The 27447-nt window shown below is 59.8% G+C and overlaps 1 protein-coding gene across 5 annotated transcripts; it reads left to right on the top strand.

Moving 5' to 3' along the window:
* The first annotated feature begins 210 nt into the window (after window positions 1-210).
* TBKBP1 (TBK1 binding protein 1) lies at window positions 211-17520 on the top strand. 5 transcript variants are annotated; one of them, XM_073883814.1, is made up of 11 exons: window positions 211-348; window positions 1761-1893; window positions 2278-2537; window positions 2918-3040; window positions 3316-3414; window positions 4431-4611; window positions 5195-5370; window positions 5556-5617; window positions 13977-14095; window positions 14337-15067; window positions 15912-17520. In XM_073883814.1, the coding sequence occupies exons 3-11, from the start codon at window positions 2313-2315 to the stop codon at window positions 16038-16040; spliced, it is 1845 nt and encodes a 614-aa protein (XP_073739915.1). In that variant the 5' UTR covers window positions 211-348; window positions 1761-1893; window positions 2278-2312; the 3' UTR covers window positions 16041-17520. The 5 variants fall into 5 exon arrangements, with proteins under 5 accessions (XP_073739915.1, XP_073739914.1, XP_025715183.1 ...); XM_073883813.1 differs by having other exon boundaries at window positions 3310-3414; window positions 5198-5370; XM_025859398.2 differs by having other exon boundaries at window positions 3310-3414.
* The last annotated feature ends 9927 nt before the right edge of the window (window positions 17521-27447 follow it).

Genomic DNA, 27447 nt, shown 5'->3' with positions numbered 1-27447 from the left:
GGGGAGCCGGGCGCGCTGCCAGGCCGCGCCGCACCGGGGGGGGGGGCTGGCCGCCCCTCGCCACGTGGTGGTGGCAGCGGCGGGGTCCCGGGCGCCTTCCCAGCTGGAGAAACCCGGAGCAGCCGGGGAGGAGGAGGAGGAGGCAGCAGCGGCGGCGGCGGAGGAGGAGCGGGGCGGGCGGGAGGGAGGGGGGCTGGGGGGAGGGGTGGGGGGTGGGGAGAGACCCGGCGGCGGCGACAGGGCGAGAGCGGAGCGCGGTGCCAGGGGGGTGGGGGCACCGGTGCCCGTCTGGGGAGGGAGCAGGCGGAGGGGGTAAGCTGCGATTACAAGCAGGAACCGGCAGCAGCTGTGAGTCCCCGGCGGGGCTGGGGCGGGGGGAGGGGAGCGGCGCCCGGGGGCCGGCCCGGCCCCCCCCCCCGGGGTCGCAGGGTGGGCCGGAGGAGGGGGCGGGAGGTGGGCCAGCAGTTGGCCCCGGCGAGGCTGGGGCGGAGGGAGGGTCCGGCGCTGGCCGCCCGCGTTCAGCGCCCCCCCTTCCCCCTCCGCCACCGCTCCTCAGGCCGCACCGCCTTCGGGAGCCCCCTTCCCCGGTCCGGGGACGGCCGACTCGGGGCCCGGGGCTTGGCCAGCGGTGGGGGAGGGGGCTGCGTGGTCTCGGCCCCCGAGAGGGGAGGGGCGACAATTTGTGTCGGCCGAGCTAAAGGGGTTTAAAGGGCGGCTCTTAAAGGGGCCGCAGTAGGGGCCCGGGGACGAGGAGGCACCCCCCCCCATCCGCCCTCCGCGGCTCTCACGGGGGGCCGCCGGGGCGGGGCGGGGGGAGAATGCAGAGAAAGGGAGCGTCTGTCGGGGCGGCCCAGGGGACAGAGCCCCCACCGGCGGGGCTGGGCCCGAGCTGGCAGGCTGGGGAGCTGGGGGGGGGTGTGTGTGGTGAGCGCTGGCGGGCGGAGTTGAGGGGGGAGGGGATGCGCCTGGAGAGGAAGGGGTTAAAGGTGGGGCCAGCCCTACAAACACGCGCACACACTCCTTACTCAGACCCGGTCACACGCGTTTCCCTGGCACTTAATGGGGGGTGGGGGGGTGTTGGGGCCCGGGCCTGAGCCCTCTCCACTCCAGGCTCCTGCCGCCCGGCTTTGGGAGGTCGCGGACCCCACCGTCTCAACTCACTCCTCACGCCGTGCCCCCTCTCCTACGCGCACACAGGCTCCGGGCCGCGCGCGCACACACACCTCGGACATTCCCATAGTGCCTCACGTGACACACGGCCCCGAACGTGCTACCCTTCACACACGCTCACGCACGCGTACACACACGCGCACACACAAACACGGCCTCTCGGCGCCTTCCCAACTCCATCCCCGACCCCCAGCCGCAGCCCTGCAAAGGCACTCATTGACTGTGACACACCTACACCCATTCACAGACACACACACTCCCCCCACACATGCCAACCACAGACACACATTCATAAACAGGGCCCGGAGAAGTACACACGCACCCCCTCGCCTACTCTTTCGGAGCCCTGAGTCATTCCTGCCCCCTCCCAGGGCTCCCCATTTCCCTGTGTGAGCGCACATTGGCGGGCTAGGGAATTCTTTGGTGGTCCCTTCCCAGGACCCCCCACTCTGCACTGTGTGTTCCCTGTGACACTCTGGGAGGACTTCCTGTGGGTCCCAGGTCAGGGGCGGGGAGGGTCTGGAGGGTTGCCACAGCGCTGGTGTGAGTGGGGGAGGTACTTCCTTTTCCTGAACTCTGGGATCCTGCAGGAAGAAGCTGGGAAGTTGGGCGGGGGCCCCACAGAGGACGTCCTGACAGTGGTGGGGCTGACTCTCCCAGACGAACTGGGCCTTAGGGAGGAGCCGGGGTGCAGCGGCCTGGGATGAGGAGCTTGGCAGAGAGGTACTTGGGGAAGCGAGGCCTGGGGGTGGAGAGGGGTTGAGGAGTGTCAAGGCAGCCCCGGCTGGGCCCTGACTTGGGAAGGCAGTCCTCTCTTGTCCACAGGTCTCCCTGGGTTCTGGAAGGAACCCTTCCCTGCTGCTGGCCTGGCTTACTTGTCCCTACTTGTCTTCCCCCCTCCCTCCAAGTCTTCAGCTGGTTCTAGCCCCTTCCCCCAAAGGCAGCAGAGAAGAGAAGACAGGGCTTATTACTCCGGGTAGGGGGGGAGACGGGGGTGGGAGCTTCCAAGCTGCCTCTTGGCTGGCCACAGTGTTCCTCGGGCCAGATTGAGGGGTATCAGGGACAGCCTCCAGGCTTCCCTCTCCACCATTGCTCCTGCTCTCCTAGGAGGCCCAGTGGGGGCCGAGGCCCGGGCCCTTGCCATGGAGTCCATGTTTGAAGATGACATCAGCATCCTGACCCAGGAGGCACTGGGGCCCAGTGAGGTGTGGCTGGATGCCCCAGGAGACCCCTCGCTGGGGGGGGACATGTGCTCCGCCTCCCACTTTGCCCTCATCACAGCCTATGGGGACATCAAAGAGCGCCTGGGAGGTCTGGAGAGGGAGAATGCCACCCTCCGCCGCCGTCTCAAAGTCTATGAGATCAAGGTCAGGACTTGGAAAAGATGGGGGTTTGGCTGTGTGTTTGTTATGGTGGGGGTTCCCGAGGGGCAGGAACTGGGGATCCCAGGAATCCCAAAGAGGGATCAGGATCCACACTCTTGGAAACTTGAGGGTTCTCCCATGAGGGATGTGGCTGCTCTGGATGGGAAGGGTCAGGAAGGGATCCTAAGGGCCAAAGGGATGGGATCTTGGATCTAAACAAGATCTGGTTGGTGGGAGATGCCTCCAGGTCCTGTGGTTCCCACTTGAGCAGGGGAGGGAGGGACCCGGACTTCGAGGCAGGTTGTGGGGTGGAGGCCTAAGCGAGGCTGAAGCCTAGGCAGGGAGTTGGGCACCAGCTCTCCTGAGGGCCTGCCTGCCCACAGTACCCGCTGATCAATGACTTTGGAGAGGAGCACGGCTTCTCTCTGTATGAAATCAAGGATGGCTCCCTGCTGGAGATGGAGAAGGTCAGCCTACAGCAACAGCTCAACCAGTTCCAGCATGAGGTGAGCCCCTCGCTGCCCTCCCAGCCCAGCCCAGGCTCCCTGTGCTCCTTGCTCCAGTGTATTTCTAACCCCTCCCGCCCCTGACTCCCAGGCTCTGTCTCCTTCGTCAGAGATGGCTGCAGTCTTCCCTAGAATGGGCTGCCGTCTTGCCCACCCCTCCACTGGGTGCTGGATGTGTGTGGGGGGGAGGCACGGGGAGCTGCTCGGCCCCCACGTCAAGTATGGACCTGACTGTGGCGTACCCTCCATTCCCTCCGGGCCCCATCCAGTTGCAGAAGAATAAGGAGCAGGAAGAACAGCTTGGGGAGATGATCCAGGCTTATGAGAAACTTTGCGTGGAGAAGAGCGACCTGGAGACAGAGCTGGGGGAGATGGTGAGGCCCAGAGAGCCGGGGGTGCCTGAGGGTGTGACCCTTGTGGTGTGATGGTGTGTGACCCCACGTGTGTGTGTCTGTGGTGTGGACCCTAGTGGGTTCCTGTGCGTCTTTGAGTGCCCATCGCCCTTGTGAGTGGGGCTGAGTATGTCATACCGGTTGTGAGTGACTCCTGGCACACCCTGGCCGTTCGGTGACCCTGCAGACGTCGTGTCTCTGTGCGCGTGTTAGGGGTCTTGTGCTGGGGCGACTCTGTGCCCCTGGCCCTGTGCCTAGAAGGCTGTGTGGGTGAGGGCAGAGGGAATCGGGTCTCTGGGACTGCTGGGATGGGTCCGGCATGCTGTGATTCTGGGTAGGGGCATGGCCACACGTGTGTGCAGGGGGGCGGGCATCAGAGTCAGGAGACCTGGTCTCAGCCTGCTCCTACCTGTGACCGGGGTCACGCCACTTAGCTTTGTCCCTCCTCTGAAGAGGGCACTCGATGACCACAGTGCTGCGTTGTTGTGGGACATTTGTGTGAAAATGCTTTGCCTTAATCATCATAAACACTTACACGGCCCATACTGTGTGCCGGGCACTGCTGTGATCTCTTTAGATACATTTACTGATTTTAGTCCTTCGAACAACCCCACGAGGTAAGTGTGGCTGTCCCCATGTTGTAGATGAGACGGGTGAAGAAGCCCAGAGTGGTTGTCCCACGGGCAAATAGAAATCGTTACGTTTCTGATGGGGTGGCTGTGTCTGGATGGAGGGGGCCGTGTGGTCCCGTGTGTTCATGACAGGGAAGAGGCATTAACGCTGACCTTGCAAGGGGCAACAGGTAGAAGCGTCTGCACTGCAGGTGCTGGGAGACCTCACACTCCTGGCCCCTGAGAGTGCAGCCCGGATGTGTGACTTGGGGTCTCGGCTCCGTGTAGGGGGGATGGCCTCCCAGATGTGCGGGAGTCCTGGGCCTGGGGGGCCCTCAGGGGTTCCCTGGTCCTGTTCAGACCCTACCTCGTGGTCTGTCCCGGCAGCGGGCCCTGGTGGAGACCCACCTGCGGCAGATCTGTGGCCTGGAACAGCAACTGCAGCAGCAGCAAGGCCTCCGGGACGCCGCCTTCTCCAGCCCCAGCCCCCCGCCCACTCCTGCCCCACCGTGTGCTGATCTGGACCTGCACTACTTGGCACTGAGAGGGGGATCTGGCCTGAGTCACGGTGAGATCTCCCTGACCCCTGATGTCCCTAGCCCAAAGTCCCCAAGCCTAACCCCCGTTTCAGCATCATTGGATACTTCTCCCTTCTGGGACTGAGTCAACACCCCATTATAATGTCTTAAATTTCTCCCATAATTACCCTATCCCTCTTTACCACCTGTTCCCTTACCCAGTTTCTCCCACCGACGCCCCCTCCCCTTGCCACCTTCTCCCCCACTGGCTACCCCCGCCATGCAGTTCCCGTGTGTGTCAGCAGAGGGCACCTCCACTCAGAGTCCCTATGCCTGTCCTAGGTGGTGATTAGCAGAGGCCAGAGGATGCTTGGAGATTTGAATGTGGCCCGGGAAGCCCTCCATGAGGCCCTCTTATTTTGTCCCTGGCCTCTGGGAAGATTAGGAGAAGCAGCTCAGGCCATCCTTCCTCATAGCCCTCAGGAGAGGCATCTCGGGCTACTTGGCCTCTGTCCGGCTCTTTTGGATCTCTCTTGATGCGGTGCTCACCTGTTTCAGTCTCTGCTGGTCTGGGAGTCAGTGGAGGGTGCCCAGCAGCTGGACCCAGCCTGACATTATCCTCTGTCCTGCCAGCAGGCTGGCCGGGCCCCACAGCCAGTGTGAGTGAGCTGGAGCGGCGGCGGTTGGAAGAGGCTCTGGAGGCTGCCCAGGGCGAGGCCCGGGGGGCTCAGCTTCGGGAGGAGCAGCTCCAGGCTGAGTGTGAGCGGCTACAGGGGCAGCTGAAGCAACTGCAGGAGAGCCGGGCCCAGGTAAGGGGCAGGGGCCCGAAGCCCAGGACCCTGCCCAGAGCTCCACAGAGGCCTGGGGGCCTCTGGAAATAGCCTTTAGAGGCCCAGGACTTCCTCCCTGGGTATAGACTGGCCCTGGGAGCGGTAAAGGGGTGGGGGGTCCGGGCAAGGTGACCGTTGGCATCTGACCTCAGTCTCCTCCCTAGGATCTTGCCTCCAACCAGTCAGAGCGGGACATGGCATGGGTGAAAAGAGTCGGGGATGATCAGTAAGTCACATCTGAAATCTTCTCCCTCTTAAACCTCTGTACCCTGGGGGTGGCATTTCCCAGGTCCCCCCTTCAGTTCACTTCTCCTGCTCTGCATTGCTTGTAGGACCTCTCTTCCAGCATCAGGGTTGAGGGGTTTGGCTTGCTTGTGTGGCTCTGCATGCTTCACAGGAAGGAGGTGGCATTCTGGGATGTTCCCTTTGCTTTCTTCTGGCAACCAAGCTTATGCCTCCTTGCGGTGTCAGGGGTTGAGAGATCTCAGCAGCTTTGTTGCTCTGTTCTGTGTCCCCCGGTGAGCTTCTGGGCCTCTCTGGGGCCCCATTTTCTGTCCCAGTAAGAGGGCCAGTTAGTTGGGTTAGCTGTCCCCTCCCTGGTGAGGAGGAAGGAGGTGGTCTCTTTCAGGATTTGTGGTGCCTTGTTTTCTGTCTCAGGAGAAAGCTGAGAAGAAGAGGGGCTTACTCGAGTTCTATGGCAGCAGGGAGGGGAGTTAGAGCATGCTCTGCTGGGGTGTCCCTTGGGAATCGTGCTGGGAAGGAAGCTGCAGCAGGAAGTAGGGAGGGAGCTCTGTCAGTGGGGAGTCCCATGGTGGGGTCCTCTGGGGCAGGACTGGGCAGCCAGGGAGAGGGCGAGCGGCAGCCTGACAGCAGCGAGCCTGGTGCTTTTCACATCCGCACCCTGAACTCATCCTCTCCCGCTTTCTGAGAAACGGAGCGCAAACCTCCTTCCGCCTAAGCCTTCTTCCCTGAAGCCAGTCGTGTGGCACAGACTCCCTACTTTCATTGGAGGGGAAGACCGAGGCCCAGAGAGGGGCAGGAACTAAATCTCTATTGCACGGGGACCCCAGGGGTCCTCCTTCCAGCAGGCTTCCTTCTCACCTTCCTCCCAGCTTCTGGCCAGTTGGGGATACCCCTCATCTCCCTCTGCACCCTGATGTGAGGGCCTGGGTGGAGCTGTGATAGCTGGGGGGTGAGAACCCAGTTTGTGGGACTGGTGGGTGGGATCCCTCAGCTAGGCTGCTGCGGGGGGTGTCGGGGGTGCTTGTGTAGCGTGTCCGCCCTAGCTTGTGGGTCTGGGCACATCCTAACCCATGTGCCCAAACGCAGAACACACACACACTTTCTAGAAGCCTAGCTTGCCTCAAAATTACAGCATAGGGCCCTTTATGGCTCACTGAGTCCCACCCCCTCTTAGCAGACCAGCAGTGAGGGCTCCCTCCAATTGGTTGAATCCAGAGAGAGGACTTTTTTTGGCAGGGCTGGAACCTGAACAGCAAAGCTTTGAATCCTTCCAGGGATGCCGAGCAGCTTTGCTTTACTGGTAGCTCTGCGGCCTCAGGTTTCTGTCCTGGGCTCAGAGGTCAGTCATTACTGAGAGTTGTGGGAGGAAGGTGATAAGGGTGGGAAGCCAGAGAAGGAACAGTGGATCGAATTGCAGGGGGCCAAGGTGTAAGTGAGTGAGTGAAGGAGAACTCCTCCCATAAGGCGCTTGTGGGGGTCGAGTGTCCGTGCTGCCCCTGTGGCCAGGACAGCCCCTTTTCTTCCCACCCGAGGTGCCTGCCCCACCCAGGCCCTTTGGCCAGAGGCTGGCTGGAGCCACTCTTACCAGAGGTGACCTCCGGCTCCTCCCCTCCGTCCCCGGGTGGTTGGGACTCTGCCTCGGGGCCTCCTGGACCTCTCTGCCAGGCTCTGCCTGCCCAGCCTCACGCTTCTTTTCATGCAGAGCATCTCTGGACAGCCCCAGCTTGGCAAGAGTTAATTCTCAGAGGAAGTCTCTCTCCCCCGGCAGTTTTATTTTCTTATAAACTCAGCTCCTTTTGGTAATTGCTTCCCGAGTGCTCCCTCCCCTGTCCTCCCACCGGAGGCCTCAATCACCTGCTCTCAGCTCACTTTCCCCCACCAGCCCCTCCTCTTCCTTCCATTTTGTCCAGACCCTCCAGGCTAGTGGGAATTTCACCTGTGGGCTTTCCCAGGAGAGGAATGCAGGGCTGGGTTATCCACATGGGAGTTGGGGAAATTCCTGGATCCAGGCTAGCCCTCTGGAGGAGTCTTGTGTGTTCCTGAAAGGTACTTACCTGTCTCCGTTTGGACACCTCCAGGGCAACCCGTTTTATTGTGGGGGTCCTGGCTGTTAAAATATCCCCCCTTATACTGCCACTGCCTCTGCTAATCCTACCCGCCCCCCTCCCACCAGTGGTCCTACCCATGCTGAGGGGACAGGCCTTCAAGGCAGCCCTGGCCCCAAGGATTCCCAGTTCTTCCCATCCCAGCCCCCAGCCCACCTGCTCTGGTCATCAGTGTTCCTCTGAAAGTGGCCATCCAGACCAGACCAGGCCACTCTGCCACCCTCCAGATCTCACCGCTGGGCAAGATTGCCCTGCTGTTTGGTCAGCCCAGAGCTTGGTGTCTGGTGCCCAGGGGACAGACTGTACCAGAGGAAGAGCTGTTGGAGGTCAGTCAGGGGCCAAAGGCAATGATGAGGGAGGGTGGGAGTGGAGACCAGCCTGCTCCTTAGGATGCACAGGGAGGTAAGGACCCCAGAGGGTCTCAGCCAAGGGTGGGGAGGGCTGCAGAACCCATAGCCCCCTCCCCTCTGAGCCCAGCTCAGAGTCACAGGTCCTGAGTGTGGCCTTTCTGAGGACGTGGCTAGTGCTGAGGGTGGAGGGGAAATCGTGGAGTGGGGGTTCCTTGAGGGGGCTGAGGGCTCGGGTGGGCAGGCTCAGTGAAGGGAGTGAGGGCACAGTGAGGGATGGGAGCCCCCCTGTGAGAAGATGGGGCCCAGTATGAGTGATGAGGGAGAGAACTATAGGGCTTGCTTTTTTCCCAACGTGGGGGGCTCAGTGTTGCAGCCCTGGCCCTTTTCCGCCCCCCCGCCCCACACCCCTCTCTCCGCCCACAAGCCTCTGCGTGGGCTGCGGTTAGTGGTGGGGGAGAAGTGTGAACTCGGAGAGAGAGGATGGAAACTCTGCACAGAGGTCAAGGGCAGTGTGGGGTGGGTCAGGACGGAAGTCGGAGACCCCCGTGTACCCTGAACTTAGCCTCATGCCCCAGAACCAGCAGGCCCAGGACCTCCCCCTTCACGCTTCTCACCCTCCTCACCCTCTCTACTTCCTTTCTTTCAAATCTCCAGCCAGGGCAGGGGTGCTCACAGGAATTAACCCCTGAGCACTTGCAGCCTCGGGACTCCCCGAGGGTGGGGAGCAGCTCTGAAGTTGGCGCCCAGCACTCCCTCGTCATTGTGGTCTGAGGGATCGGTGGGCTTTGAATCTGTCTCTGACTCTTTCCTTGCCAGGAAGGCTGAGAGCAGCTCTTACCCACACTGTCTCCCTCGATGGGAAATTGCACATCCTCCCCTCATTCTTAAACCAAAGTCATTCAGCTGGTTGGTATCTCCAAAAAAGGATCAAAACAACCTTCTTTCTTCCTCCACCTGTCTCCTGGGCACTCCTGATCCTTCGTCCAGGCGGGACACTGTGTGAGGCAGTTTACCTGCAAACTCTTATTTCATTCTCACGGAAGATATGAAGGTATTGTCCGCTTTTACTGCTGAGCAAACTGAGGTACAAAGAAGTCAAGTAACTGGAGAAGTTAAGAGAGAAGCTAAGTGTGACTACCAAGCGGGTCCTGAGCAGATGGGGCAATAGTACCTCTGTGGTGTTTTTCTGGTTCAGGTTCTTCCTCAGGTAGGAGGCTCTTCTATGAGGGATGATCGGATGACTTGTTGACCAAACCTGGTCAGTTTTGAAAGTGAAAATTTCAATATGTTAACATTTCAAAAATCTTCATAATTCTGCTGGGGCAACTCGTGTGAACCAGGATAGTCCTGGGCCAATTGGGATGCATGCCCCCCTCCCCCGCCAGGCACTCTGGTCCCCAGCCCCGGCATAAGCTGCTTAGCGTGGCTGTCTCTCAGGAGCTTTCCAGATGCAGCAAGCATCTAGCTGTGCTGGGAGCATGGCAGGGCTGCCATGAAGAGCCAGGCTCTGTGGACCGCAAGTCATAGCTGGTCGAGGAGAGTGAAGGGGCTCAAGGCGCCTAAAAGGAAGTGGTAGAGCACTGGGTTGTTGCAAAGCGACTTCCTCCTGCCCCTGGCCCGCGACCTCAAGTCCGCTCCACGGCCTGGTGCCTGTGGTTCCCTCCCCGAGTGTCGGGCGGGAAGACTGATGCTGGGTGTGCCCGTGGGTGGTGGAAAGTTTGGTCCCAAAATTCCCCCACGAGGGTGAGGTGGCTGCTCTGGGCAGCTCTGGGCAAAGATGGAAGGGCTGGGAATGCTGGATTTCTGTTTTCCTCCTGATTCTGAGTCAGCTGGTGATTCTGACCACATGACCAGCTCGGTGTGGTCCTGACGCCAATCCTACCCTAATACTGGTCCCATCCCTGACTTTAGTCCTATCCCTCATCCTGATCCCGTGTCCACAATCCTGATGGAAAATGAACTGTCAGCCCCAGCCCTAATCTGACCCTGACCCCAGCCTTAATCATGACCTCAAGTCCATCCCTAGTTCCAAAGCCATGGCTCACCGCTGGCCCTCCCTGTGGCCGGCCCAGCATGGGCCCCCAGTGAACTTCCCTGGGGAAGGCGCTGCCGAGTCCATGTGCCTCCCAGCTGGTTTGGGGTAGAAAGAGCCCCTTTACAGAGGGAGGCTTCGGTCCCTGACCTTCCTCATCTCCGTTGCTTCATCAATCACAGTGAAGATTATTGTTTCCAGATGAAATTTTGAGATCCCGGAATTATTCGTGGGAAGAATGAATGGAAGGATAAGTCAATGAAGGGTGGGAAGATTTGCAGCGGAGGGAGTCCTCCTTCCTGCCAGCACGCCATTCGTTCTCTGGCTCTTCCGAAGGTGCCAGCTCAGCAGGCTGAGGTGCCAAGAGCAGGTTTGAGTCCCTGCTCTGTGCCTCCACTGCTCTGTGACCTTGAGCCAGCTTCTTCATAGCTCTGATCTTCCACATATGTCTAGCACCTTCCTCTCCCCTCCCAGGGCACGGGTGGTGGTGCTCAGGAGCTCCCCAGCTTCCCCCCCTCCTCATTTTTCCCTTCTGCCACCCTCCCAGCCCCCCCACCCCCCGCTTTCCTGATCCTCCTGGAAGGCAGTACGTAGCTCAGTGGTCAGTAGCCTGGACCTTCTCAGAGTCCAGGGGGCCAGTCCTGCACTGCTCCTAGGCTTGATGACTCTGTAAGCCTCAGTCCTGTCATCTGTAACATGGAGACAGGAGTGGCCACATTGTGGGGTTGTTTTGAAGATTCAGGAATGTTCTTTAGCATGATGCCCGGCACCGTGGTAAGCCCTCATCAAGGTTACCTATCATTCTTTTCTCCCTAGGTCCCTCCCAGGTTCTGAGAGATGCAGACAGAACTCCCCCCCCCATAATTTAAGCAATCAAGAAGTGCCCAGAGCAGCCATCTGCTGCCGTTCACCCAACCCATGCTTCCCAAACAGTCGCGATGGTGGGGACTAGCATTCAGGTGTGGGCCGGGAAGCCAGGAAATGGAATGTGCATTCAGATGCACGTGTGCAAGCCTTGGTTGTGTTGTGAAGTTGAGATTTTTTTTCCACTGAATTGGCAGTGTTTTCTAATGTGAGTCATTCAGGTCATTAGCATCTTTAGCAGCCCGGGCCTGTGCCTCTTGAGGTGGGAAGAGATGCTTGATGAAAGGGGCGGTCCGGAAGGGCCATGGGACGTCAGGAGATCCGGCCCTACCACCTTGCCTGGGGTCTTAGAGATCTTTGTGAGGCTGCTTGGGGCTCCCCCCTGTCACACCCTCTCTGCACCTGGTTAGAGCTGGGAGAGGGGCTGGGCATTCTGGGCTAGGGGCTTCCTGCTGACCTGTTTTTCCATGAGGAGGGTGCCAGGAACAGGGCAGTAGAAACTGGGGTAGCTCCTGACAAGGGGAGGAAGGCAAGTAGGGGAGAGATAGGGGCCTGGGAACTGAGTGTGGCAGGGGAGATCTCCAAGGCGGGGTGTGAAGGCACCGACCTGTATCTGTCACCTGAGATACAGCAGTGAAGGCAGATGGGGAGAGGACTAGCAGCCACCCCGCTGCTCTGTCAGAGGGGGACGCTCCATCGGTGCCCTGCTCAGAGCCCCCTCCTGCTCCTGCCACTGAGGGTCAGCATGAGCCTCTGAAGCCCCCAGTCTGATGGGGGAGACATAGCTCCTGCACTCAGAGGGGAGCCTGTCACTGGGGAGTCCCCAATTTGATGTGGGACACACAGGCTGCTCCTTCCGGTGTGATGGGGGCGATGCCATTTCTTCCCACAGACCCGTGGGATGAAGATCGGGGAGCACAGGACACATCACGTAAGGGCTGAGACATGATAGAACTGAGGTTCCAGCACCTCGGCCAGGGTTCCCCAAAGGACTCCCTCCTCTCTGCTCCCATCCATCCCTGTGCACCCTCAGATGGGGAGTGAGCACTCTCTCTTCCTAGGAAGTGGACTTGTCCCCCAGAATCCCAGCCTCTTTGCAATAATTTGGCTTTGGCCCAAATGGGTTAAAAATAGTTTTGTTGTGGGAGGGGCTTTTGCCTCCCCCATCAGCCAGCTCGCCCCAGGATTAGCAAGAGAGAACCAGCCAGTGAGCAGAGAGTGTAGAGTGAAGGAGCTCAGTCATTATCTACCCTCTGCACCTCGGCTTTTCCTGCCCTCTGAAGCCCTAACCTCAAGACTTCCCCTTCTCTCCTCTAGGGTCAGACACACACACTCACTCACTCACTCACTCACTCACACTGTCCCTCACACTCAACTGGGCTCACTCCTACCTTCACTCCCTCCCTTCCACATGCATCCTTTCTCCCATGACCATTACCTTGGGATGGGGACAGGGCCCTCAGGGTCTGGAGACACCCCCCAACCCTATTCATGCCTAGCACCCTACAGCTCCTAGAGCAAGAGGGCCTCCCCTGGGAGGAGATCCATCTGGAATGGCTGAACCTCTCCCTGCCACCTCCCTCCAGCTCCAACTTCCACAAAGCTCAGGAGTCCCTTCTGGACTTGGGAAGGGGGCGGGGAGAGCTGATGAAACCAAACCCCTGCCTCCCAGGCTCCTGCCTCCCAGGCTGTGTCCAAGCCTGGGACAGAGATGAAAGCAGTGACCCAAGGCGACCACAGAGCGGCATGTGAGGTCAGGAAGGGCTCCCTGGAGGGGTGCAGCCCAGGCTGGGAGAGGGCAGGGGCAGTGCAGGGGGGAGAGAGAGAGAGAGAGAGAGAAAGAGAGAGAGAGAGAAAGAGAGAGAGAACCTTCTGTAGTTCTGAACAAAGTGACCCAAAGAGAAAGGAAGAGAAAAGGAAGTGGGTGAAGTCTTTGCTAAGTTCAGAGCCTGTTCCAGCTCCGTGCAGGTGGGTGCCCAGGAGGAAGTGGGAGGAAGAAAGGGAAGAAGAAAGGCAAATGGACGGGGAGGCTCCATTCATTCTTCACTTCCTGAGCATCTACTGGGTGCCAGGTCTGGACAGGGTGCTGGGAATATAGATACAGCAACATAATGCTCCCTTTTGAAGAACTCCCAGGGCAGTTCCAGAACAAGGCCACTTCTGCTAAGTGCTTATCGTGGGTGGTGCCCTCTGGAGGTGTGCGGGACAGCAGCTGCCCACAAAGCTCTCCATGTGAAGGGCTCCCTGGAGACTCTGGGAGGCACGAGACTGAAAGCTCAGGGGCAGCTCTGAGGCAGAAGCAAGGGCAGTGGACTTGGCACTTGGCAGACCTGGGTTCCAGTTTGTCACTTGGCTCCTCTGGCAAGCCAGAAGGCCGTGTCCTCACCTCCGGGGTGGGGCTCTTAGGCTGTAGAGCATGGGTCTCCAGTCCTTCAAAGGTGAGGACTCCTCGTGGAGCCCCTGCCCCCAACACACAGGTTGCAGTTAAACACTTTTAGTATTTGCTCTTTGAAAAATTCACAGTAACTAAAGTTACTATAAGTTCAGTGCTCGCTTTTGATGAATCTGTTTTATCCGTCACCACAGCTTCTGCACAAATTAGAAAACATTCACACACACCTGTGTCAGATGTGTTCAGGCCATAGGCAGTGCCTGGTGAGCACATGGATTCAGGGACCCCTTGGCGTCACTGAGCTCCCCAACCCCAGTCACTGCCCTAGTCTGGGAGCCACTGCTCTAGCCCCAGGTAAGGTTCACTGGGAAGAGAGGGAGGCTCCCTGGAAGAGGTGGTGTTTGAGGTAGACCTTCTGCCCTTGGGGTAGGAGGGCCCTGGAGGGAAGGGAGAGCCAGAGGCTGGGGGACAGCCAGCTCTCCGTCCACAGCTGGGATAGTACACCCACTTCCCTTCTCTCCCTCACTCCGCGCCCTCCCACCGCAGGGTCAGGGCCGGCTGGAGTCAAGCCTTGTCTGGGGGGCTGGGGTGTCCTTTAGGGTGAACTTGGCGCTGGCTTACACGGAGCTGACAGAGGAGCTGGGCCGGCTGCGGGAGTTGAGTTCCCTGCAGGGGAGGATCCTGAGGACTCTGCTGCAGGAGCAGGCCCGGAGTGGCGGTGAGATGGGGGGGCTGGGAAGGGGAGGCCCGGGGAGCTGGGTCCGAAGGGACCGGGGCAGCTGTGGCTACCGTGCCGCGTCCTCGGGCTACGGTTGCCTTCCCTTCCCCGCCGGCTCTTTCCTCACCCGCGTTCCGGGGAGAGCGGGTGGGCGCTGGGCGCCGGCAAGCCCATGGCTCCCCCAGTTCTGACGCCTTCTCTCCCCCCACCGCTGTCTTTCGTGCTTGTGCTTCTCTTCCAGGCCAGAGGCACTCGCCGCTGTCGCAGCGCCACTCCCCGGCCCCCCAGTGCCCCTCACCATCCCCGCCTGCCCGAGCAGCGCCCCCTTGCCCCCCGTGCCAGTCCCCCGCCCCCCAGCGTCGCTCTCCCGGGCCCCCGTGCCCCTCGCCCCAGCAGCGCCGCTCGCCGGCCTCGCCCTCCTGCCCGTCGCCCGTCCCGCAGCGCCGCTCGCCGGTGCCGCCGCCGTGCCAGCCCCCCAGCCCGCAGCGCCGCTCCCCGGGGCCCCCTGCCTGCCCGGCCCCGCAGCCCCGGCCCCCGCCGCCCCCGCCGCCCGGCGAGAGGACGCCGGCCGAGCGCGCCTACGCCAAGCCGCCCAGCCACCACGTGAAGGCCGGCTTCCAGGGCCGCCGCAGCTACTCGGAGATGGCGGAGGGCGCGGGCTACGCGGGCGCCTCCCCCGCCTGGCTGCAGGCCGAGGCGGCTACGCTGCCCAAGCCGCGGGCCTACGGGGCGAGCGACCTCTACGGGCCCGGCCGGCCGCTCAGCCCGCGGCGCGCCTTCGAGGGCATCCGGCTGCGCTTCGAGAAGCAGCCGTCGGAGGAGGAGGAGTGGGCCGTGCCCACCAGCCCGCCCAGCCCCGAGGCGGGCACCATCCGCTGCGCCTCGTTCTGCGCGGGCTTCCCCATCCCCGAGTCGCCCGCCGCCGCCGCCTATGCCCACGCCGAGCACGCGCAGTCCTGGCCGTCTATCAACGTGAGTGGGGGCGCCCGCGGGGTTGGGCTCCGGCCGGTCAGTGCCCAGGTTAAAGGCACGGACTTGAGAGTGACAGGCCTGGATTTGATTCCGGACCTCACCGCTTAGCCGCTGTGAGGCGTTGGACGAGTTACTTACCCTCTCTGATCCTCAGTTTTCTTATCTGCCAGATGAGGGCAGTGATTATATGATCTAATTCCCTTAGAGGGTTCCTGAGAGGGAGGCAGGGAGCCTAAAGCCCTCTGCTGTGACTGTAGTGATGGAGGCCGTGATGACCGCCACAGGTCTGGGGTCCACACGGGGTCGGGCCTGCTCATCCAAGTTCCCTCCATCTGGCCTCAGAGCCCCTGCTCTTTACCTGCTGTCCTAGAAGACAGCCTGTCTTGGGCTCTATCATTTCACTGAAATAATGAGTTTCCTGAATGTCAGAGCCAACCCTTGCCACCTGGAAGGACCAAAGTATATTCCAAAGCCAGATAGAAAATTATTTTTGGGTTGTACATTGTTTGGGATTATCCATCGCTTTGAGTTATCTGGGAGCCGTGTCTTAGTCACTCTGGGGGCATGTCTGGGTCTTGGCTTCCCTCATTACTGCAGGTGCCCTGGCAGGCTGAGCGTACACACCTCCTGGGGTCCTAGGCCCTGCGTTGGGGGAGTGGATGATGAGCTGGTGGAAGGCAGGCAGGGAGGGCGGAGGAGGAGTGATGGTGGGGACAAAAGTTAACCAGGCCTTCTCTGCGTGGTACCCGCTCCCCTGCCCTGGGTCTCGGGCAAGGGCAGGCTGCTCTGTGGGGACCACGAAGGAGGGTTGGGGACCATAAGTGACTCCCCTCTCTCTCCACAGCTGCTGATGGAGACAGTGGGCTCAGATATCCGCAGCTGCCCCCTCTGCCAGCTCGGTTTCCCTGTTGGGTACCCAGATGATGCCCTCATCAAACACATTGACTCCCACCTGGAGAACAGCAAGATCTAGGGTGCCTCCCCCACCCACTGGCTGTTTGTCCATCTTCTCTCATCACCCCCAAACACTCACTCACTTTGAATGCTGCATGAATCTCGTGGGGGGCCCGTGCCCCTTGCGACCCCCAGATACCTCCACTAGCTACCAGTCGACGTGTGTGCCGTCTTCCCTGGTCTAGGCACCACTCAGCCCTGGCTCTTCCTGGAAGGCCAGCCGAGGCTCTCCCCAGCTCCCTGGCTTCTGCTGGGAGTGGGTGGGGATGTGGGCTGGGATGGGGAAGGGCATACCCCACCCAGCCTCTCCCTTTGCCTTTCTGTTCTCAAGACAGGGTTGGATCCAAGAAGGTGTCTAGTGCTTGGGCCTGGGGGCGGGGGAGGGTATCAGAGGACTCTGGGAGCTCCCCTAGCCTCTCGCCAGATGTCCATCTTTCTCAGGCTGTGCTCTGTCCAAGGAGCACCTCCCTGTGAGGTCCCAGAGCCTGCCTTGCACACTGATACCAGTTCCTCCATCTCATGGCCAGCTTGGGGCTCTTGGCACGCCCCCGCCCCCCCCCTTGAGGGAAGGAGGCATCTTGTTTCTTGCCATTCCCTGCGGACCAGTCTTGTTCTCCTCCTCTGCCCCCCTGGGGAATAGGGAGGGTGGGAGTGGAGAGGGAGGACCCTGCAGGACTGGGAGGATTCAGCCTAAAGAGGCTGCCCGGAGGGCAGGTGGTGTGGGGGTCACCCTGCACCATGACCCCCAGGCCAGGGGAGTATCTGTGCTAGCCTCCCAGGCCCCTGCATCCCCCTGGAGCCCCTGCACCAAGACACAGATTTGTTAAGATAGATGCTCCCCTCCACCCTTACCCTACTCGAGTCCCTGACACCACAGGTGCCCTGGAGCCCATGTGTGACTTGGCCTCGGTTAGCTGGGTGGGTGTCATCAGCCCTGCCTCCCAGGCCAGAACCTGCAGATGGGCCCAGGGTGCTGTTGGAGATCAACTTCAAAAGAGCTAACCCCCTTCCTGTACCCCAGCGACCCACATTCCCTCTGTGAAATCTACCTCAGAGTTGTACCCTCAGAAGGATGGGTAAGCAGGAGGCCAGGGGGTCCCCAGGGCTGAGGTGGGGAGCTTCCTACGGCAAGAGTCTGCTGCCCCACGATGAATCCAACTCCCCCCCCACCCCCTGCTCCCCATTGCGAGCCTCTCCCAGGTCTCAGCCCCGGGCCGGTGGCAGTGGGCGCTAGCGTCAGTGCATGTACCATTCTGATCCAACACTTCCAGGCCCCCCCCCCCCGCCTCCTCACACCCCTCCCCTCCTCCTCAGTGCAGGGGAGTGAAGAGGTGTGTCAGGCAGGAAGGGACCAAGGACTCCAGAGACACATGGCATTGTATCTTGAGTGTTCCCTCCCAGGAGGGGAAATGGGAAAGGGGGCCTGGAGAGGGAGGTGGGGGCCCCTGAGCTCTCTGAACAAGTTGAAAGTCCAAATAAAACTTACCTGTTCCATCTGCTCTTGGTCTGTGCCCTCCCTGGCTGGGGCAGGGAGAAAACTCTTGGTAGCAGGAGGTCTCTCAGACTCTCTCAAGGAACCACAACCACGGCAAGGCGGGCACTGGACAAGCAGGGGATGCGTGGGGCGTCTGTGTTTTAGGGTGATTCTGGAGACGTGGGTATGCAAGTGGCCACAGATGACTTGTAACATGGAGTTTATTTAAAACAGGCATCTTGGGCGCCTGGGTGGCTCAGCCGGTTAAGCGTCTGCCTTCAGCTCAGGTCATGATCTCAGGGTCCTGGGATCAAGCCCGGCATCAGGCTGCCTGCTCAGGGGAGTCTGCTTCTCCCTCTACCCTTCCTCCCTGCTTGTGATCTCTCTCTCTCTCCCTCTCCCTCTCTCTAAAAGATAAAAGATATCTTTTTTAAAGATTTTATTTATTTCGGACAGAGAGAGCTTGAGCAGGGGGAGGAGCAGAGGGAGAGGGAGAAGCAGGCTCCTGGGGAGGGGCTGGGCTCCAGGCTCAGCAACTGCATTGAAAGCCTCACAACCTGAAAGGTCAAAGCTAGGTCATGAACCTGTGACTTCTGCTCCAGTCAGGGCTGTGCCCTCTGCAGAAAAGGCCTGAGCTCTATTCACCAACTCTGGGTGCCTTTCATTTCCACAGGACCCCTGCAGGCCAAGGGCTCACTTAAAAGGCTGGGGCAATTGCTCATCGAAGGCTGAGGTTCAGCTCCAGATCCAGGGCAAACATTCCTCCCCATTCAGTGCCAAGGTTCAAACCCCTGTGGGGGAGATGTCCCAGCTTTCCCTGCTCCTCTTTTGCAGTTAACAGCTACAGCTGGCTTCTAAAAGTTCTTCCTACCTTGATTCCACCTGCAGCCAAATCCTGATTGCCCAGAAAGGTGAGAATAGCCATCCTTATGGGACATGGCTTCATAAACCATGGAAAAGAAGGTTCTGGAACTTTCTGGAACATAGGCACTCAGTGCACCCTGGTGCTCTACCACCTCGGTCAGCTCCCGTGGAAGAAGGCAGCATCCAGGTTTCTGGATCTCTGGAAGCATTTGCTAGCATTTGAATGAATTAGGCGTGGTACAAGGACATGAGGCAAAGAGAAATCCCAGTCGTTGAGAAGAAGGGCAAAGGATGACTGGGAATGAACTACAGGCAGGGGCATGACCTGGGTAACCGCTTCTGGTCCTTGGTATGTCTGAAGGTTAAGAGGGAACCCAGGTATCCTATAGCCTGGACATCTTCCCGGTCACCGGGGTGAGGGGTGCATGGGGACATAGGGTGCATATTCTGGCAGTTTGTCTCCTTTATTTCTAGGGACCTGGGACAGGGCTCAGGTGCAGGGCAGAAAGGTGCTGGGGGCTGGAAGGGAAGGGGGGGAAAGGGGAAAGCTAGTGTGTCCCCAGCCCATATCCTCCAGAACCACCGGCTTTCATTGAATGCCCCCTGAAAGGAGAGGACATGAGAGGTGGGGGAGCTGGAGGAGGGCTGGGGAGCCCTGCCAACACTCATCCCTCTCCTCCCAGGTAGGATGGTGATCAGACAGGGCAGTGGCTACTCTGGTTACCTGTTACTCTGTGGGAGTAATGTGGGAGGCACCAGGGCCTGAGAGAGTGTGGGGGCAAAGGGATCCAGGTCACCAGGCTTCTGGAAAGATGAGGAGGCTGGGACAACTTTTACAGGGGCAGAGTGGAGGGAAGACCGCTGTTGAGGCAGGAGAAGACACCCAAGGGACCCACTGGCTCTTGCCAGCACAAACCCAGAGCCAGATGTGGTAGGGGTCGGGGAGATGCCCAGGGACCAAAGCTGTCACGGGTCTATCTCCAAGCGGCACAGTGAAGGGCCGGCGCCCAGTAACGTTCTCCCCAGCTCTGGCCCCTCTGCCTTCAGTCTGTCCTTCACCCACAAGCCACCTCCTCTCTGGGCACCCTGTCCACCCCCATGGAGACCACTGCCCCTCTTCTGGGTCCCTGTGCAGGCTGTCAGCTCCTTCCAGAAGCTGGTGTGTGTGAGCTCGCACGGGAGCGCACACAGGCCCGTGTGTGTGTGTGTGTGTGTGTGTGTGTGTGTGTGTGTGTGTGTGTGTAGAAGCTGATCGCTAACAAAGAGGAGGGGTGTGTGGGTGAGTCAGCCGTGTTAATGAGAAACAACTCACCCCGCTGATTAGGACTAATGAAGAAGAACAGAGGGGGTGACATCTTTATATAGGGTAGGGGAGAGCAGAACAGCTCCCCCAGTCCCACTTCTCCCTCAGCAAGGACAAGAACAGCAACTTTGGCTTCCGCACGAAGAATTGAGGTCAGACGCAAGGATGAACCCTCGAGAACAAGGAGGATTCTGATTGGGAAGGGGTGGGACAAGGTGTCTGGGGGCAGAGGCCCGCTCCTGCGGGGGACATGTGAGAGATCCTCCAGCGCCCTGCTCCTGTTCCTGCCCTTCCTCCAGTTTCTCTGTATCGATTCCAGAGAAATTCTGGGCTCTCAGGGCTGTGCCCCCGGGGTTGCCTAAGTGCCTCTGAGGTCTAACCACAGCTGCAGGGCTGGGTGGGTGCTGGGGAGGATGCTCCAGTCTCTGCCGCTCCCATGGCAGCCTGGAGAGAAGGCTTGGGTTTGGGGCATTGGCTGTCTATACAGATGGTAATGACCCAGGGAGGCCTGGCCAGGTCAAGGGCTGGAGGGGGCCGGGGAGGGGGGAGGACCTGGGCATCAGCTGGCCCTGTCCTTGTGGCAGAGGCAGATGCCCCTGAGAACCCACAGCTTCACCCACCCTCCATGCCAGTTGAGCCAAGGGCAAGGGCACCAGGCGTGCCTCGCAGCTGTTCCAGTTGGCTGTGTGAGTGTGGGCCCCGGGGGGCGGGGGGAGGCTGGGAGTGGGGACAGGATGGGTGTTGGCCAACACCTCCTAATTTGCATTACCACTGACACCCTTCTTGACCAAGAAAATGGAGCCAGAAATAACAAGGGGGGGGGAGGTGGTTCCCTGGGGGGCTCTTGGAGGTTCTTTTTCCTTGCCTCCAAAACCCCCACAGTGTGGTGAGGGAGGCAGGAGATCAGGCCTTTTCCAGCCTCATAGCTGGCCCCCGTCAGGGGCAGTGCCCCCACTGTCACTCCTCCCTCAGATTGGGCAGACACCCCATCCCCACCTCCCACTTCCTTGGGCCCACACACCTCAGACGCCCAGTCCTGCCTCAGCCCTTCTTCGGAGCAGCGTCCCCTCAGCCTTTCCTCCTCTGGGACCCCTCTCCCTGGGGGGCCTCTTGCAGCTCTCATGACCCCAGCTCTGCCTACCCTGTTCCCTTCAGTCTGAGTCCTGCTGCTCTGTCAGATTGGGCACTTCCCAGGGCAGGCCCAACTTGGGACCAGCTCAAGGGAACATCCTGCATGAGAAATTGTCCAAACAGTAGCAGGGGGGCTCGTGAGTAGATTCTAGAAGTGGCGTGAGGTGGACCAGGGTCCAGTGTGAGACCCTGGCCCGAGGGCTATTGGAGAAGAGGGAGCGGGGCCTCCCAGCTCTGTGAGAGGCCCGTGGTCCACCTTTACTTGGAGGCGGTTCCCGCGCCAAGCCTCTCCTTTGTGAGTTCCGTGGAGGAAAGGACCAGAACTGTGCCGTTTAGACACATTTCCTCCCTGCCCCGGTGACCACCACGTAGACCCCCACAAACGCATTTGGTGCTCGTGTATGTGCATTGAATTCACGTCTGTCATGGACGGCATAGGGAATGCTGTGGCAGCCTCAGCCTGCAGGGGGGAGACGGGCAGAGCCAGGAGAAGGAGCCCCCCCCCTCGGCCAGAGGGGCCCGGGACCTGGAAGAGCCAAGTGGTGAGGGTGGAGGCAGAGCAGAAGGGCCTGGCAGGGAAACCAGGTTGCGAGAGACAGCCCGGAGAGCTGTGAACACGATGTGGGAAGGAGCGAACAGTGAACTGAGAACTCCCCTCCTCCCCCCTCCAGAGATGCTATTTTGGAGAGAGAGAATATATGCAGCGCCGGGGGCAGGGTCGGGGGGGGGTATGCCCACTCCCACAGGGGTCAGCCGGACTGCCTGCTGCCTCCACTCCTGCCCGCCATCCGCACTGGCCCTGGAGCCTCTCCCCGCCTCCAAGCACTGCCTCCCTGTTGGAAAATATCTTCTTGCTCTCTTGAGCACAAGGGGAGAATGAACGAGCTAGGGGATTTGCAGCTGGCCTCTTGGTACCCCATTTGAGCGTCCCCTGAGTCCTCTGACCTAGGGAGAAGCTTCTATTTCCATTGCTTCCCTGGAAAGAAGATGTGGAGGGTACTGTGGGACACGAGGTAAGGCAGGTGCCAAATACAGCTCAGCGGGCCTGAGCGCCCCTCGCCCCCAAGCCCCTGCTTAGGGTCCCCCCGTTAACATCAAACTTAGGGAGTGAGTTTGGTGTTAACCGAGGCCAGGGCAGAAGGCGCTTCCAGGGCCAGCTGCGTTTGCCCACAGGAGCCCTGGCCCCTCTGGGCAGGGAAGCCAATCTTGGCCCCATGGGCCAAGAAGGCTGGACAGAGGTTGGTGTCCAGTAGAGCCCTTGCTTGACGTGAAGGGAAATTCCTGTGCCCCAGTTCAACCCCTCTGAGGGGACTTGACTCATTCTGGGATGAAGGCTCCAATGCCTTGTGGGTTTCTGTGGCGGCTGGGGGCCGGGGTCGGACAAGGTGCGCGGAGAAGTTGAGCACTGGGGATGAGCGGAGACTTTTGTTTTTGTTTTTGGAGACTGGCTCTTTCTCTGCCTGATAGTCCCGCTTCACCGGAAGGAGCAGGGCTGGCTGAGCCGGGAAGAAGGCCCGCCTTGGAGCCAGTAAAGTGCAGGGCACGGAGAGGGAATGTTAGGGTCGACTTTAGGAAGACCCTCTGGTGAAGACACTCCGGCGCATTTCCCAGATGAACGGACGGATCTGGTTCCTTGGATGCTTTCCACAGTAGATGCCTCCCTCCCTCTAAGCCTGGGCAGTCTGGGCTGCCATGGGGTGGTGCAGGCCAGAGGCAACAGATGAGGGGGTCACCCACTGCCGGCGGTGGGGGTCTGAAGGCTGCAAGGAGGAGGGGGAGGGAGGAGGGTGGGTTTGGGGGCAGAAGACCTATGTCCCCAAGCCAGACTGTGGGGGTGGGATTTGAGTTAGGAAGCCACAGGTGAGAACGCTGTCTCTCCTCTTAGTCCCCGTCCCACTGTCCTGTTTTGCTTTTCTTCCCACGACCTCAGACCAGGGAGTGACAGGTGGAGGGGAGCTGTGGTGAAGGGGCCTGGCCCCTCCCCCGTGCCTGAGCCAGAGGCCTGCAGGACCTCTTGCAGGGGGACTGGGGTAGTGGACTCAAATTCCCTGGGGCAGAGGGACTGGGTGGAGGTGCTCAGCAGAGGGGCCAAGGGACACAGGGAGCCCGTGTCTTTCCAGCCAGAGTCCCCCGCTCCAGAAGGACACCGGCCCAGTCTTTCCACCCAAAGGGAGGTAGGTGGAGCGGGCTGATTGGGTGCCCATCACATCCCTCCCCCTTCCTGGGACCCTTGGCCTCATGGGTGCTGCAGGCCCCAAGCTCTCTTGCTCCCCGGATGGCAAAAGCAAAGCGTGGATAGGAGGTGACCGGGAGGCTCCGGAGATGGTATGAAGGGGGTGCTTCACCCAGAAACATGGGTGAGGGGCAGGGAAGGGGACCGTTTCTCCCTGGGGTCAGAGAGCTCCTTGCCTGCCTTGGCATCCCACTCCCTCCTGGACTGGCAGGGACAGAGGGCTGGGTGGGACTTGGCAGAGGGGCTCTCAGCCACCACCCACCGAGAGTCCTCAGAACTCTGGGATTTACGGGCCTCTGGTCTCAGGCATTGTCCTAATCCCCCAGCAGGGACACGGGGGTCTCTTGCCCACCGTCCAGCAGACTCACCCTGTCACACTTAGCCCCAGATACACAAAGCACAGTCCCAGTTACACACACACACACACACACACACCTTTCCTCACTTTCCAGGCTCCCAACACACACGGCAAACACACACCCAGCATCTCACACCACCCGAACACAGTGCCACACGGGTATGGCCCAGGTGCCACCCGGACATAGCCACGCGCTGCCTCGCGCTCACATAGGACCCCATGTGGGGCCTGGGAACGGTGCATACTGACACATGCATGACGGCCAACATGCACACACAGGCACGGGCTCCTGGCTTGGAAGTCGCCCCCATTAGCCAGTGCTGTGCTGGTAAGTGTCGAACAACTGGCTCTCCAGTTTCGGCGGCCACTATGATGGCACCGAGCCCTGGGAAGGGGGAACATAATCTACTCTTTCAAGCTGGTTCAAGCCAGCTCCAGCCCACTACTCCTAGAAATCACATGATAAAGCTTAACGGCAAATGGGCACCCCCAGGAGGGCTGCACCTGAGCAGCAGTGACTCATTCAGGCAGCTTCTTTCCCCTGGGGGTGCCTCCTTTCCTTACCTTCTGTCACCACCCCGCCTCCTGTCCAGATCCCACTTCCTGCCCCTCTCACCTCTCCTCCTTCCCTGTCACTCGGGGCTTTGAGCTGGGTTTGGTACTCAGGCCCATCTCTTTCACCCTTGCTCCCTCCTTCTCTCCCTCCAGGTGTGGAGGGTGACAGGCCCATAGCTAATCCAGGCAGGCTTCCAGGAGGAAGAGGACAAGGAGAGGGATGCTGTGTGTTTCCGGAAAAAACACAAACCTCTCTGCCTCCTTGTGCCTGGCCTGTCCCTGGTCAGCTTATTCTTCTTCCTGGTCATCAGCACAAGGAGTCTGATCAACATCAGCGCTGCTAACGGAAGGCGAGAGAAGCTGCAGCTTAGCGGGGCAGTGAGGAGAGGCGGTTAGAACGTGTTCTGAGAGTGAGGACCTCTGGTTCTAACCATGCTCCGGGAACATTGCATCACTTCTCAGAGCTTCCACTTCTCAATCAGAAAAAAAAAAAAAAAAAGAAAGAAATGAAGGGTCCGAACCAGGCGGTTTTAATTTCCTTCTTGGCTCTGACATTTTGGCATTCTATATTTCGGAGAGTCTTCTAAAATCTATTCTTTGGGAAGGATCCCTTGTTGCTAATCCTGATCTTCTCCCAGCACAGGAAGGAGGTGAACAGATGTGGTTCGGGATTGGGGGGCAGTGGGTACCACAGCCGAAGGAGCTGGAGGCTGGGCCTGGGTGTTGGTAGGTTTGGTTTTGGGGCCTGGCAGGCCACGTACATTTGGGAGACCTTCCAGCAGCCTCTGCTCTCCTTGCTATGGCTCCTAAATTATTCCCGCCACACACACACATATAAGAGGAAACAGGGTGGGAAAGGGGGGAGGGAGGGAAGAAAGGAAAAGGAAAGGAAATGAAAGAAAGGGGAAAAACCATGGGATGAAACAAAATGAAAAGGGAAGAGAAGAAAAATGTTCACCGTGGGCGCAGGAAGCAGCCAATCTAACCCGTCAAGGTGCCAGGCGGGCCTGCAGGGGATGGGAGAGCGAGGGGTTCCTGGTGGTTACCGAGCCTTCCCTGTGCATCTGGGAGGGGGCGCGGCCCTGGGCAGGGGCAGGGGTCCAGGAGGCACCCCACCCTCTGCCCTGGGCCCCCGGCTGCTGCACTGCCGCTCCTCTGAAAACAACCCAAACCACAAAATTGGCTTGTGGTTGGGTGAATATCAGTCATGGCTATTCAGCTTGGCTTCTTAGGATGACTAACGGGGTTGGAAGCCCCCCTTAGTAGCCCCCCAAATTTTTGGAGGAATCAGAGGCAGAGATGGAAGAGTGGTTTATTTTGGATGGGATCGGAGCTCCCACATGGTGGGCTGCAGGCGCTGTGTCCCAAGCCTGTCTGTGGGCCCTGGGGGCTTGGGGGGCCATCGCCAAAGTAGGGGGTAACACCATTCCCAGATTGCCCTCATCCAACAGCTTGGAGCAGGGAGGGGCTGAGGATGAGGAGACTCAGGTCCCCCAAAGGGTTCTCCTCTCAATCTGCCTTTTCCAGCTCCAATTCTCAAGGGCGCCAGGAGCCAAGCGGCTGCTGAGGGCGGGGCTGGGCACAGCGGGTCCCCCGGACAGGGCCTGGGTATCAGCTTGGCAGCCCAGCTGGTGCCTGGGCCTGGGACCAGAGTGCTCACTGGGAATTCCCCTCCTCTCCCCCACCCCCAGGTGGCCATGTGACCTGGAGACAGGTCCCCTCTGCTCTCTGGGACAAGTTCTGCTGGTGGTCTTTCAGGCAGGGGCGGTGGAGATGGGAGAAGCCAAGGCTGTGAATGGGAATGCCCAGCCCCAGGCCCGCAGCCTGTGTCATCTAGACAGATAGTTCTAGAGTTGACAGGGTCTACCTCTCCATCCTTACCCGAGTCAGGATGATAGAACCCAGAGGATCCTGAGTTCCAGGGGGAGGTGGGACGGGTAAGAGCCGTACAATCTTTTTTTTCTTTTGAATAAAACACTCTTGGCCTGTTTTCCTCCCTCCTCCTTCCTGTGCATCCACAAGGGAGGAGGTCGGCTCCCTTGATGTCAATATTATGTAAAGTGGTGTAAAAGCATCCTTTAGAAAGTTTAGCTATTTGTATTGATCTGTAACGTCTCTAAGGAAGAAGTGCCCTTGCCAAGCAAGTACATGTCATGACAAGTCTCCATCCCCCCACCCCCAGCCTCACCTATCGAGAAGGCTGAGACGGAGCATCCCCCCTGCCTGGTCCTCCCAATTCCATCCCAGGCTTAGAAAAGGAGCCGGCTCTGGGCGGCAGGAGGGTGGGTCCTACCCCTGCTCCGTTTTCCCTTTCGGTGACTTTATCATTAAGCTTCATTTCCCCTTCTTGACACAAAAGGCTTGGATTCTTTCGGTGCTGACCTTTGGCGCCTCTGCACTGCTAATGAAGAAAGAGACGGGCAACTGGACCCTTCACCCTTCTGCCCACACCCCCGTCACCTGGGTTCTCGCAGCCCCTGGTGCCCAGCCTCGCCGCCGTTCTGCCCCTCACTCTCTTTCTGACTGGCCATTGTCTCAGTTTCTCTCTCTCTCCTGCTCTCATTCTGTCTCCCCATCTTTCTTTCTGTTTCGGTGCCTGCATTACCCCTGCCTGCCCCAGGCTGGGGGTGGGCACACGTGAGTTCTAGATTGCTGACTCAGGCCAGCTAACCACACTCTCCCCAGGATTCACTTTCGCCCAACTCCCCTGCCCTCACCTAGGGTCTGGGAACCACGACTGGGTTCTCGTCCCTTTGAGCCTTTGTGCAGGTGGGAAGGTGGAGGGTCTGCCCGGACCCCTCTGTGAACTGCCCCCAGCAGCTGAGGGCTGGGGGTCCCCTGGTGGGCGGAGGAGGAGTCGGTTTTCTGAGAAGGGAAGTGCCTACCTCCTCTCTGATCCCTGAATCCCCCAACCTTTGGGGCGGCTCAGGGCAAGGGGCTTCTTCTCGCTCAAGGAGGGGTAGGGAATCCGTTTTCTGACCCAGGCTGCAAGGTGGAGAGGTGGGTACTGACCCGACCTGTGATTCTGGGAGGGATGCAGAGCACGTGTGGACATGGAACATATAAAGAACATACATGTGGAAAAGATATGTGCCACTCACAGGCACCCCGAAGCGTGACACGTCCCCTCCTCCACCCCATCCTCAACCGTTGGGGGTTGGGAGGGCCAACCCCCCAATACGAACCGTGCGTGTGTGTTCAGTGTGTGAACACACACACACACCAAGCTTGGCACTCTCGCGCTCACATCCTGAGCTAGAAGAGCGGTTCTGGGGAGCTGGGCGCAGTGGGGGAGGGGGAGGACAGGGAAGGCAGGGTAGCCCCACACCTGTCCCCTGCCCCATGCCCACCGGCCGCCTCCTCGCCTCCCCATCTCCCCGGAGCTGGCAAGTTCTCTACCCCCTTGACTTTTCCCAGCTTCGAAGAAATACCTCCCTTTAGGGGAAAGCGAGAGATCGTGAGGGGAAGCAGGGGAAGCACTGACTCTGGGGCAGAGGCATGAGCCTGA

Source organism: Callorhinus ursinus, unplaced genomic scaffold (assembly GCF_003265705.2).
Source record: "Callorhinus ursinus isolate GAN/ISIS: 27379988/994484 unplaced genomic scaffold, GSC_fseal_2.0 scaffold52, whole genome shotgun sequence".
Taxonomy (NCBI): Eukaryota; Metazoa; Chordata; class Mammalia; order Carnivora; family Otariidae; genus Callorhinus; species Callorhinus ursinus.
This window is presented reverse-complemented; position numbering and strand designations above follow the sequence as displayed.